This window comes from Myripristis murdjan, chromosome 17 (assembly GCF_902150065.1).
Source record: "Myripristis murdjan chromosome 17, fMyrMur1.1, whole genome shotgun sequence".
NCBI classification, from domain to species: Eukaryota; Metazoa; Chordata; class Actinopteri; order Holocentriformes; family Holocentridae; genus Myripristis; species Myripristis murdjan.
Genome location: NC_043996.1, coordinates 15,965,905 through 15,978,785, shown reverse-complemented (window position 1 = coordinate 15,978,785; position 12,881 = coordinate 15,965,905). Strand labels below are relative to the sequence as shown.

At 42.4% G+C, this 12,881-nt stretch overlaps 1 protein-coding gene across 1 annotated transcript in view; it reads left to right on the top strand.

The window, feature by feature from the left end:
• The first annotated feature begins 386 nt into the window (after positions 1–386).
• Positions 387–12,881, top strand: part of dnah9l (dynein, axonemal, heavy polypeptide 9 like) — a 55,076-nt gene continuing 42,581 nt past the window's right edge. Inside the window, exons 1-22 of the mRNA XM_030074186.1 lie at positions 387–416; positions 1,042–1,232; positions 2,059–2,254; positions 2,531–2,630; positions 3,305–3,516; positions 3,655–3,888; positions 5,067–5,234; positions 5,676–5,792; positions 5,893–6,030; positions 6,352–6,476; positions 6,990–7,185; positions 8,104–8,208; positions 8,463–8,654; positions 9,300–9,500; positions 9,753–10,088; positions 10,398–10,475; positions 10,556–10,611; positions 10,993–11,113; positions 11,461–11,630; positions 12,033–12,255; positions 12,357–12,473; positions 12,717–12,803. Coding sequence (XP_029930046.1) covers positions 387–416; positions 1,042–1,232; positions 2,059–2,254; positions 2,531–2,630; positions 3,305–3,516; positions 3,655–3,888; positions 5,067–5,234; positions 5,676–5,792; positions 5,893–6,030; positions 6,352–6,476; positions 6,990–7,185; positions 8,104–8,208; positions 8,463–8,654; positions 9,300–9,500; positions 9,753–10,088; positions 10,398–10,475; positions 10,556–10,611; positions 10,993–11,113; positions 11,461–11,630; positions 12,033–12,255; positions 12,357–12,473; positions 12,717–12,803 — 3,393 coding nt within the window. The remainder of the gene's footprint in view (positions 417–1,041; positions 1,233–2,058; positions 2,255–2,530; positions 2,631–3,304; positions 3,517–3,654; positions 3,889–5,066; positions 5,235–5,675; positions 5,793–5,892; positions 6,031–6,351; positions 6,477–6,989; positions 7,186–8,103; positions 8,209–8,462; positions 8,655–9,299; positions 9,501–9,752; positions 10,089–10,397; positions 10,476–10,555; positions 10,612–10,992; positions 11,114–11,460; positions 11,631–12,032; positions 12,256–12,356; positions 12,474–12,716; positions 12,804–12,881) is intronic.

Here is a 12,881-nt window from a genome sequence, read left to right as displayed (position 1 = left end):
GAGACTGCAGAGAAATCATTCACATCTTGAGGGATTTTATATGAATACTGTCATGTGTGGACAATCACATAGTGGAAAAACATTCCATCTGTCAAGCAAGAAAATAATCACTGGCATGCATTTGAAGGAAGGCAAATCTGTATTTAGCAGAACCTCCCGGGCATGCTGTCTACACTCCGTCTAACGAGTCCATTTGTTGAAATAAGTCACTACTTATTTCTAGTGCTTTCAATACTATTGAAAGCATTCCTACTGTATTTGCATCTGTGAAGACATCCCCACCATGGAAGACCAAGCTTTTGTGTGTGCTGAAGAGGGGTGTGAAGAGAATCAGCCGTCATGGCTTCAGGAGCCAACTGCGGCTTGGAGAGGTATCAGGATACCCCATGGAGCACCTACCTGTCGTTATCACAGAGGTAGGCCAGTGTGTGTGTGTGTGTGTGTGTGTGTGTGTGTGTGTGCACGTGTATGTGAAAAATATCCTGGGTGACACTCCCCACTCTGCCACCCTCTCTCCTGCTTCCACTGATGGCAGCCTCAGTCATGAAGAATCATCTGGAGAAAGGGATAAGTTGGATACAGTGAAAACTGAATATGAGCTACAGTGTAGATCAGAGGTTTTCAAACTTTTTCATGTTCCTGACTTCCAAGCTGGCTTTCCTTGAGCCATAAACCTGCATTTGAGGTGATTTTCCCTGAGAGACCCTCTTGTGAGACAAAGGTATTTTGGCTGATATAGCCTTAAATTGTTGAGATGTCACACTTGAAACCATTGATTCAAAGTGGTGAGTTTAACATGTAATAATTCATCCATAAATTTCTTTTTAATTAAATTGCAAAAATCAAATTAAACTATTCCATATATGGCTGAGGACCCCTTGTAATTCCCTCAAGGTTGAAACCTACTGCTGTAGATTAAAATATAGTCCAGATGGAAGAAAAATCAAGATGATGCTCAAAGGGTAAGCTACCAGTTTGTTTACTCACCTCAGAAAATTACATATATGTGTACGCCTCTGTGGGTGCTTCTGTGCGCCATAGGTGCTAGTGTGTGTCCTGTCCAATGGCCTGAACCATGGGGACTGGCCGCAGGTGGTGTCTGAAGACATCCACAGGCACCTGGAGAAGCTGAGGAGCAGGGTTGTGACACTGAGAGGCCGAGCTGAGGGACGGACCCTGCTGCCCCTGCCGCTCTGTGTTGAGAGGGCGCAGGCTCAGGACATTGTACTCAGGTTAGTGTAAGAATCCTTATTTTGTCTAGGAGTGATAAAGAAAATTCTTTAGCAACTCTTACATGACAGTTACTACACAACAGCTCAAACATGACATTTATAAAATATATTCACTTAATTGGTGTCTTTTATCAGCTCAGAAGTGGACAAGACAAAATGTTATTAACACACAAAATGAAGCCCATTTTGCTGCTGTTGTTGTCCTTTAATGAGAGGAGGGCACACCACTACTGATAAGCCAGCAGCAGCATTCCACTCACATTTAACCCACAGGTGGATGTCGAAAGTCTTTATACACTTCCACATTTTCTATTATTTCTTGTTTTGAATCCTGACTCAAAACCCCACTCATTCAGTTTCTTTTTTAACTTTAATGTAGATATAATAGGGAAAAAAAACAAAAAAAAATCAAAGTCAATATTAAAACCAAAGACAATCCTGACAATTTATTAATACTGAAAATCTATAACACCTGTTAATTCAGCAGAAGGACCGTCTACCATGGTAACAGCAATAGGCTGTCAATTCAACACATCTGGTTTCGAGAACCTTCTTCAGTTCATATTTGCAGAAGATTTCGATCTCACTCACATGGCAACAGGATATTTGAGTCTGAATCTTTGACTTGGAGAGTTAAAGGATTTTCTGTTCGGGCCACAAAACTTGAAAATGTGATATTGTGTGTAAAGTTAATTTCCATGTAACTTCCATGTAACTGAGTCTAGACGTGATGGCCTCAGTTAGACTGCATAAGATCAAAATTACTTAACTGAGTGGGATTACAAGTTGACTTTACATTAGAGGCAACAGTCTCTGTCTCCCTCAGCCCCACTGGCTGGCCGCTGGATCGTGGGTTGTTGTACTCCATAGAAACGCTGATAATTCAGTGGTCCAGTCAGATATGGACTGTCCTGACGAAGGAATCTGGCAAAGCACTGCACCAGGGAGACTACCCGGGCCCCACTGTTGAGCTCCAGTTCTGGACCACTCAGAGGGAAAACCTCCTAGGCATCCAGTCACAAGTATGAGGCTTGAATGTGTGTGTCAATCTGTGAAAAAATGTATGTGTAGCTGCAGAACTGGAAAATCTTTTTTTTTTTTTTTTTTTAAATAGTTTCCATGTCTTCCATGTCAAAGAATCATTTTTATTGCAAAAGACTTCAAGATTTTGAACTGTAAGAAAGTCTCAGCTGAAAGCGAGCACATCCCCAACCCTGTTGCATGGCACTTCAGATTCTCCTTTAATAGGTGATTTATCTCCAGTCTCCAGCATCCAACCATGCTACCCTTGTTTTCAGATCCAGGGTCCCAAAGTGAAGCAGATCATGGAGATCCTGAGGAGAATCAAGAGCAGTTACTACTCATCTTTCAACGATATCTGCCTCAAAGTGAACAATGGTAGATCAGCAGAACTTGTTTCTCCTCATCTATCAGTTCCAATTTGTTTCCTTCTTTCTCATGATGTAGCTGTGCCAGTTCTTCAGTGCTAATGTCAAGCCATTGCAGTAGAACCTTCTCATTCAGTTTTATCCTAGAGGCAGAAACTGGCTTAATAAATATTGCTCCTACTCCAACAGTTTACAGTTATCATTGCAACATTTTCTCCCCAGTTCAGTTCCTTTAATTTTCATAAACACACACAGTGTATAATCTATTCGGCATTGTAACATCGGCATCTCTCTGATTTTCAAATGTTTCATTGCCCCTTGCTTTGTGTGTGTCAGTGTGTTCACTCAATAATGCTGGGCCGACATGGCAAGCAAAGTGCCACTGCTGCTTACAGAAAATGTCAATCTGTAGAAATAAAAAGAATATTTTACACCCCAATATCGCTGAAAAACACAAACAAGTAGACCCATCAAATGGATTTGTCAATTTGTGTTTCCATCAAGTAAGTCCAAAAAGATCTATTTCAGCTGTGTGTCTCTCCCTAGAATAAAATCTTGAGCTGAAACAAGCATAGAACAAAGAACAAAATCACCAAACCCCACTGCTCAACAAAACGCCTAGGCACACTGCTGATTCACACTGTTATCTATTAGTTGTGCCCTATGTATTTGTGGTGCTCCTAGCGGTACTGGAAGCAGAGGACATAGATCTGTACCTGCGGCCTCTGAGGAGGCTGATTAGCAGCTTGGAGGAGAGGAGCTTCCCACAGACAGAGTCGCTGCTGCCTCCACTCTTCCACACACTTTGTCTCATCTGGAGCCACTCGCAGTATTACTGTTCCCCACAGCGCATGGTGGTCCTCCTGCAAGAGCTCTGCAACCTGATCATTGAGAAGGTACAGCAATGTGTGTGTGTTTGTGTGAGAGACAGAGAAAGGGAGAAAGACCAACCAAGTGACCACGAATCTGTATGTATCTGTGTACGTGCATGTTTCACATGTACACATGCATACGTGCGGCTTGTGTGTGTGCAGGCCTTTGCCTACCTTATCCCTGAGGAGCTGTTTAAAATGGAGTTGGAGGAAGGAGTGGAGAGAGTCCAGATGACCATCTCAGTTCTTCGTAGTTTCAAGCGTCTGTTCCACGTTCATCGCCAGAGGATCCCTCAGTACTACACTCACGGCCAGACCATCAGGCTGTGGGACTTCCCTGCCACGCTGGTGTTCGAGCGCACAGATCGTATCATGGACAGGTTGCTCATGATCGAGGTGACTCACTTAGCTCTTTTGATAGGCAGAGGACAAGCAGAAAGGAGCACATGCTCTTTGTTTGAGGAAAGGTTAAGTAGGGTTGAAACTAGCCCTGCGTTCCAAATCGCATACTTATACTTTTTACTTTTAGTATGTACTGCAGCTGCCCTTACGAAGTATGTAGTTTAGTATGTATTGGGACATACTAATTATTTTTTTCCCTACTAAATAGTATGGTAGTATGAGTATTGGAACGCAGGGATAGTAAGACTTCGGGCCCTATCTTGCGCCAGACTCCCTAAACCCGCTATTTGCGGATTTAGGATTTAGGAAGAGGCGTTCCCCCATAAAAGTTGCTATCTTGTGCACCTCCCGCTATCCGCTATCCCTAAAGTGTGTGCGCAAGATAGCAACTTTAGGGATAGCGCATGAAACACGCCCACGGACACACCTCCAGGCACAAATGACGGAGTCGGCATAACGGATAGCGGGTAGCGGGTGGCGCAAGATACCGTTTAGGGATAGCGGAAGTTCCTAAATCCGCAATTTGCGGGTAGCGGGTAGTGGCAGCGGATAGCGGGTGGCACAAGATAGGGCCCTCAATGTGAAAACCATTTACATGCAGATGTAAAAACTGGTATATACATATTGTATAGTCTGCCCAAATAATCTGGAGTGATGATGCTATACAGCACTTGAAAGTATGCAACGTCAAGTTTTTAAACACTTTCTAATAAAGCTGTTTAACAAAGATCAGGGCATACTGATAGTTCAGTGGACTAAGTGCATATTGCTACCCTCACTGTGAGGGTGACCTTACATGTATTCCACTCTTGTCCCCAATCTATATAGTATAGCAATGATGCCATAAAATCATCTCAAATTTAAAAGGAAAAATGGTTGTTCTTTGTCCAAAAACATCAGTCACTGAAAAAGATGCTATACTTTGTTTCAAGAGGGTGTTATTGTAAAAATGTACATATGAAGGGAGAAGCTGTGTATTTCAGTATTCAGCACATTTTTTTTTCTTGTTAATAGTACTAGAAAAAACTGCCAGCTGACAGAAAAATCTGATTTCCTAACCACCGTTACAGCACTACAGTAAGATTCAGCTGAATCATCAGCACTGGACCTCTGACACTCACTTCCCTCTTATGACCCTGACCTTTCAGTGGCTTTCCTCTTCTGATCCACAGGAGTTGTTTGCAACAGCACTGGACTTCCTGAAGCTGGAGAAGGTGGAGCTGGGTGGATCACGAGGAAAGATCCTCAGTGAAATGGTTTTCAGTATGAGCGAGGAGTTTCATGACCGCTGGCGAGCCCTCAGAGAGAGCAAATATGATCCCCTGGATTACACTAACGATGTGAGGCTTGCAGTCATCTCAGATATCAGTATGCTACAAATGATTAATGCCAAATGAATTATTCTTAGTGAATTATTATATTTAAGAACAGCTGATAGACACAGCTAAATAATCATTATAAAAAAATAAAATATTCCTCTATCTACAAGCATAATTTTTGAACAATAGCTTAATAAATAAAGGGCCTGTTCAATCAAACAGACTCAAGTGCTGAACTAACCATTTTAAATATTACTTTTTGGAATAGTGTATTATTCTAATCCACAAAGATCTGTTTAACTCAGATGAACCTACATGAAGCATAGCGCACTTAAAGTTTGATAAAGTAAAAGTAATAATAAAAGTGCACTCCAAGCTTTTTTCAGTCACACTTTTCATGTAACCGAGTTCAAAGGAGTGAACAAAGCCACTCTCTCCTGTCTGATGCCATCTTGTGTCCAGGAGTTTGTGGGTCATTACAGACGTTTCATGGAGCAGAACAGAGATTTTGACGAGAGGCTGGGGACCGTGCTCAACCTGGCCTTCCAGCACTCCAGGAGCCTGAAGTCTACCTTTAAAGTATGCCCACTACACCTTGAATACTGATTTATGAATATATTCTACATGCAAGGCTGCACATTGCACTCATCATGTAATTGGGCTGTTGTGTCCTATCCAGCTGCTGAAGATTTTTGGCACCCTGCTTGAGAGACCCAAGATCAACCAGCTGTTCTCGCCTAACTACAGCCTATTGTTGACCATGTTCAACCAGGAAATAAACCACTGTCACTTTATACTTGAGCAGCACAGAGACGGGGTGAGAGAAACAGTGAAGCATACAGGAAACAGAGAGGAAGTTAAAATAACTGTGTGGCGTGGTGATTAGCTCACGTTCGAGGTCAGAATGTCAAGACCAATGTTTTAGTCATATTAACCACACTACATACAATCACTAACATGCAGTAGGTCTGCCACTGTGTATAATAAGTGATAAGTGTTTAAAGTGGCGCACACATCATAATAACACAGTAAACACACACACACAATAGCTGTACTGTTGGTGTGTTACCATATTGCAAAGGGTACTGAGCAATGAATATGACTTAATCATCGGCAAAACAATGCTCTTGTGTTTTAGCTGCGGTCAGGCTGTGCGGTCCTGGGTAAGAACATGCCTGCAGTGGCTGGCAACCTCAAGTGGTCTCAGGAGCTCCGGGATCGCATCCTCACCAGCAGGAGCAACCTTAACCAGCTGGCTCATATGTATGGACACAACACAAACTACACTTTTCATCTGCCAACCGATATAACCCACAATGCAAAAACTGATCAGTAGTTATGTTAATATGTCATTGGTATTGGCATTATGGGGAGGTGGAGGGGGTTTCGTCAAAGGACAATCCAAGAAACACTGTTTAGTAGTCAACATTAAAGCATAGGATAGAAAATAGGAAAAGTAGTGTTCTGTTACCATATTTTTGTTTTGACTATATTATTAAGAACATAGGCATGAAGAATTGAAAATATTACTACCTGAAATTTATCAGTCAGAATTTCCACAAATAGAATAGCAGAAGAATTTTATTGAATGAGTTTTCTCTTTATTCATCAGGCGGAAATCTCATTTTGGAATGAAAGTCGTTGCATACATATACACACACTGTCTAAATATAGTGGACATGTCAACAACATGCAGATGAAATATGTCCGTATGTCTTTATCTTCATCTTTATCTCACTGCCTTGCCTCTTTCCTCCCACTTTCCACCCCTCCCAGGCCTCTGGGCTCTGCTGAGGCAGACGAGGTCCTGCAGAAGTGTGAGCATGTTCTGGAGGTCCTGGACCAGCACGATGAAGAGCTGTTCTCAGAGTGGACAGAAGGGCTGGAGGAGCTCTGTCACACACACCTCCGAGAACCGCTGCTCACCCTGGACGCTGACACGGGCCTGTTCCAGGTCAACTTTAACCCTGCTGTAAGGAGAAAAGAAATACAAATATCAAGAGTGACATAACCTGAGTGACGGGCCGCCTCACATCTGTTACCCATCATTCAAAAGGCTACTGAGGTGTCATCATTTAAAGTCTAATCATTTAAAGTGTAATCACAAACATCCACTGTATGTGAAGTCAAGATATTTTAAGTCCAAATCCGGAATTTGAAAATGGTGCCCCCCCCCCATGCTCCTCTGTCTGTGGCAAGCCTGTAACCACACTCCTCACCAGTTGGTGGCAGTAACCATTTCATCGTTTATAAACATGGAGTGCTCCAATATGACAACAAAAGAGAGAAATGGTTGATTCAGATGCTTCAACAGTGGGATTGTAGAAAAGCAAGTTATACAGGATAAAGGTCAATGTCAAATCAACACTGGAGAGGCGACAAGTGGCGGGAACTGAAAACCTCTAATTAGTTCAAGGAGCTGGCTTTGTTTCTGTTGTATTAGAAAATAACATTACAGCAGTCCTGGTTAGAGAATGACATGGGAGTGAAACTCTCTTGTTCCCTGCTGAGGCTTTTTCCCTTCCTGATCCTGACATCACAGTGGAACTGCCCTCCTGTCCTCCAGCTTACAAACTGAAGATGTAAACAAACTCTCGCTTGTGTTATTGCAGTAGTCCACACAACCACTGCACTCTTGGGGCTTTAAAATACAATATCATACCACAGGGTCTCAGTACATTTTACAAAAGTAAAACAACACAATAAAACTGCACCGAAAGTACCAAAACTTAAATAAATAAAGAACATTTTTAAAAAGTAAAATGTAGAGCATATGATATGTTGCAGCAGAGGAAAAAATAGATATATGATTAAGATTGATCATTTGTGAGGAAAACAAAGAATAAACTCAGTTTTCGGTTAAATTTCCTCTTCTTCTGTCTCTCCTCAGCTGACCTCAGTGCTAAGAGAGGTGAAGTATCTCGGCATGTTGAAGAACCACAACATCCCCAAAGCAGCTCTTCATCTTTACTCCAAACGAGAGACTCTCTACATGGTGAGTTAATCTGCGAGTGTTACACTGAACTGCTGACAGCATGTGACAGCTCTTCATCAGCTTTACATGGATTTTGAAGCTCTAAATGGTCTGTTTGTATTTGAACACTGCAGTGGGATCATTTTTTATCAGCCTTTATTCAGCCAAGTCTTACATTTCCTTTCAATCAAGTCCTATGCATCCAAAAGTATACATGTTCACAAGTCAAAAACAGATGAAGGAGAACAGAGTTAACATCGCTGTTTGGTCTGTAGTACACCCAGACACTGGCCCTTGTGACCCAGTGGTACAACCAGCTCCACAGCACCATCATGGCTGTAGAGTTGGGATTGGTCAAGGAGGAGATGGACAAGACCAGGCGACAGCTAGGCCCCGCCCTCCAGGAACTGACATGGGCCCAGGACGACTTGTGGGACTACATCCAGACCACACGCAACCTCGTCAAGGTGCATTCTCACACACACACACACACACACACACACACACACACACACACACACACTCATCACTCTGAAAAAAAAATCTTTGACTGCAGCAACAACAACTATAACAATGCAAGTTAAACTCGGTGTATGGCATAATTTCTCTTCTATACTTGTGTTTGCCCTATTCAAGTGCATATTCACAGTATTTATAGAAAAATTGCTGCCTCAGCTGCATTTCATGCTGACATATAAAAAAGCACATGACATAGGGCACAGTTTCCATTGCAACATCAGCTGCCCTTGTGTCATGAGGCCTCATATCCTCCTTCCTGCAGTCCACGTCATGTGCGGTTGACATTAGAAAGTGCCGAGCCTGAAAGGACACGTCATTACACACACAGTTTACCGCACATACAAACTTTTGACACAAAACTGCTTGTGCACTTACAGAACCAACTTCCTTCCCATTGTTACCCACTCTAGTAGTTCAATAAAAGGTACAGTATGTTTAAGAGGGTTTTTTTCCACCATGGTTCTGGGTATTTACATTCAGTGATGCTGATGGTACCCAAAGAAGCACAGGACTGTCATATCCATCACCAAAGAAAAAAATCCCCCCTCTTTGATATTTCTGATACAATAATCCCTCTCTTCTGTGATCACTAGGACATTTCATGCCGTGTCCAGAAGAGTAAAGCCAACGTGGAGGCCATCCAGGCCCTGATGGGGAAGTTCAGCCACCGGGCCTTCATCACCAGGAAGGGCCGTGGTTCTCCTCTCCTCACCCTCTCTGACATGGAAGACAGTGTTGCCAAACAGTACACACTCATCACTGACACTGGGGAGCAGATACACCAACTACTGCAGGTACAAAACAGACACAAAATAATACACAAAATAAATAAACATCCCAAATTCAGACATGTGTCTTGATGATGGAGAGCAGTTACACACTGTTGTAGGTTTGCATGTGAAAATGCATACTCTAAAGCAGATATGCAATGCTTCAAGTAGAAAAAGACAAGAAGACATTTGACAGATGCTATGCTCACAAATAAGAAATACCGCAGTTATCAATCAAACAGACGTGCGTGGAATTTTTCCTCCCTCACTTTTCAGGAGAACCAGTCTCTGCTGGGTGTGTCTGACCCAAACAGTGTTGAGTGGCAGGCTTACACAGACTATGTGGACCGGATGATCCTGACAGGCTTCTCCAGTGCAGTGCGCTGCTCCCTGCAGTACTTCATGGACAATACAGATACAGCCCAGCGCATCTCCCCACTCTTTGAAGTCCAGCTGGTCCTCAACGGCAATGAGATGACCTTTGACCCCTCATTGGACTTCACTCTCCAGGGCAACTTTTATGATATTGTCGATAAGATGGTGACCAATATCACCAACATGGCGTCGTTCATACCCAGAGTGGCAAAGCACAAACAGCTGGATAACTATCAGGTGTCACACATACAGAAATACATATAATGTGGAGGGTAACTAAGCATATTTCATCAGTGCATCAGTGTTTTAATTCTCTAAAAGGAACCATTCTTCACAATGACTGCTTTTTACTTTTCACACTTAAGTGCATTTTACTGCTACAGTAACAGTTGTGCACATTCACTCAAGTAACATTTTGACTGTACAACTTTTATTGAGTTTTTCCCTGTTATGGTATTGCCACTTTTGAAGGAGGTGTAGGATCTTTTCACTACTGTGCATAGGTTAAGTATTTTTTAGCATAACGATGTTTTCTTCCACTTGTAGTTGGACATAAATGAGATGGAAGACTTGTCAGAGCTGTGCTTTGTGATCCGCACCCGGGCACGCACAGCCATCGCTAGGGTGAGCTGTATTTCTTTTCTCATCCAGACACTGATGTTCATTTATGATGCTTAAGTTAGAGCAATCATGTGGACTTACAGGTCAGGGAATACCAAGGATCATTTGCCAACTACCGCTACCTCTGGACTGATGACAGGTGAGAAGTGTGTAACTATTAATCTGCTGATTTATCTGTTATTTGTGTGTGTGTGTGTGTGTGTGTGTGTGTGTGTGTGAACATCTCTAGTGGGAGTGGTATAATTTCTGTAAATGGCGAGAGTAATTTCTGTCTTAATATTTTGAAATACCTTGAGTTCATACATATTTTCAAGGTTTTGCACATAGTTTCTTTCCTGTCTCTTGAAAAAAGACCAAAAATATTTTGTAATGAAATTAAGTAATGCTTAAGGCAAGACGTAAGAATTCTTCACACCTAATGCAGAGTGCAGAATTTCTTTCCTGCAGAAAATAACAATGGGTACCTTTTGAAAAGTCATAATTACCTAATTACCTGTCATTTTCCCCGCAACATTCACAGGTCTGAATTTATGAGGCAGTTTCTGCTGTACGGCCATGTACTGAGCACAGAGGAGGCCGAGCTGTATGCCGACTATGAACTAAAGAAGAACCCTCCTACTCTTGACAACTTTAAAGAACAGGTGCATTCCACATCATAAACCACATCCATGAATCTCATAGCTCTAAACCTTATCTTGAGAAACCATAATTTATCCAGAGAGCTCATCAGTGCCACTACAGTCTTCTAGTCTTTCCCAGTAATAAGTGCTTTTTTCAAAGTCACACTGATGGTGGCTGCTGATGTCAGAAAAAGTATTTCTCATTCATTTTCAGTTTTTCCCAGGTGGTTCTCAGACCCAAATAAGCTGCTCTCTGGGGACAAGCACAGTTCTCTAACTTGTAGGGTAACACTGTACCCAAATGACAGTGCAACACACTCCTTTTTGATTTATGTTCTTGAGTTACAACGCTGCATTTTGTATTGCAGATCAACCTGTTTGAATCTCTGTATGTACGAGTGAGCAAGATGGAGGACAGGAGGGTGTTCTGTGGCTGGCTGCAGCTAGACATCAGACCCTTCAAACACACACTGATGAACGTCATCAAGAGATGGAGCTGGATGTTCAAGGAGCATTTGCTCAACCATGTAAACCAGAGGTTAGACACTCACACACACACAAGCACATGCATACTTATACACTTATTTCTTTGCCACTCACAACTGGCAGAATAAAATAAAAAACTTTTTAAGAAAAAACTTTTTAAGAAACTTTTTAAGAAAAAAGAAAAATATTATAATGGCAAACAGTCTAATCAAACAAAAGCTTTTCAAAAAAGCTGGTAAAATACACAAGTCACCCTGAAAGGCCATAAAACTGGGTCTTTAAACAGTTTTTAGAGATGACAGTTGATTCTGCTGAGCTAACATATTCAGGTAGGTCCCCAATAGGGACCTAAGGGATCTGGGGGACCAACCTTGGTTGAACTAGAAATTTGACTTTCACCATATTTTTGTTCAAGAATGATTTTTCTGCTCTGCTTCCCCTCTCTGTCCCTCAGTGTGAGGGAGCTGTCCTCCTTTGTCCAGGACACAGCCCATGGTCTTTCTAAAAAGGTGGCAGACGGCGACTATGCAGGCCTGGTAGACATCATGGGTCACCTCATGGCCATACGAGACAGACAGATCAGCAGCGAACAACACTTCAAACCTCTCAAGTCTACTGCTGAGCTCCTCAAGACCTACGGACAACAACTGCCAGAAAGCGTCTACACACAGCTGGAGGTGTGTATCAGCAAACACACATATGGTCTTTTATGGGTCATGATACACATATACAGTATAACTACATCACATTCTGTACATTTTTTACCACAATAACACAGGAGCTGCCTGAGAAGTGGAAGAGTCTGCGGAAGATTGCCTTCACAGTCAAACATGAAGTGGCACCACTACAATCTAATGAAGTCTCAGTTATACGCAGGAAATGCGTCCGGTTTGAGGTGAGGGTGTGTGTATGTGTATGTGCCTAGAGGTGAGGCTGTGTGTGAGAAGGGTCGGATGTCAGTGTTGCAACCCCTAACAAAGCGCTCTGTGTCTGACATATAAAACTGTTCTTTTTTTCCACTGCATTATGTATGACTGAACCGCCACCCCCCTAGTGTTACTGATGGAGACCTAGAGACAGATATGCATATTGACTGCAGATCCTTTAATGCTAAGTGTGCAGTGTTTTCTCCTTTCAGGTCAAGCAGCATGAGTTCAGAGAGCAGTTCCGCACCGAAGTTATCTTTAAGATTAACCTAGAAGAGCCATACAAACTGATTGATAAGGTGAGGGAGGGCACTTCTACCCTGGCAACCTTGTGCCTTCCACTGAGACCATTTTAATAATCAATGTTTTCTGTCCTC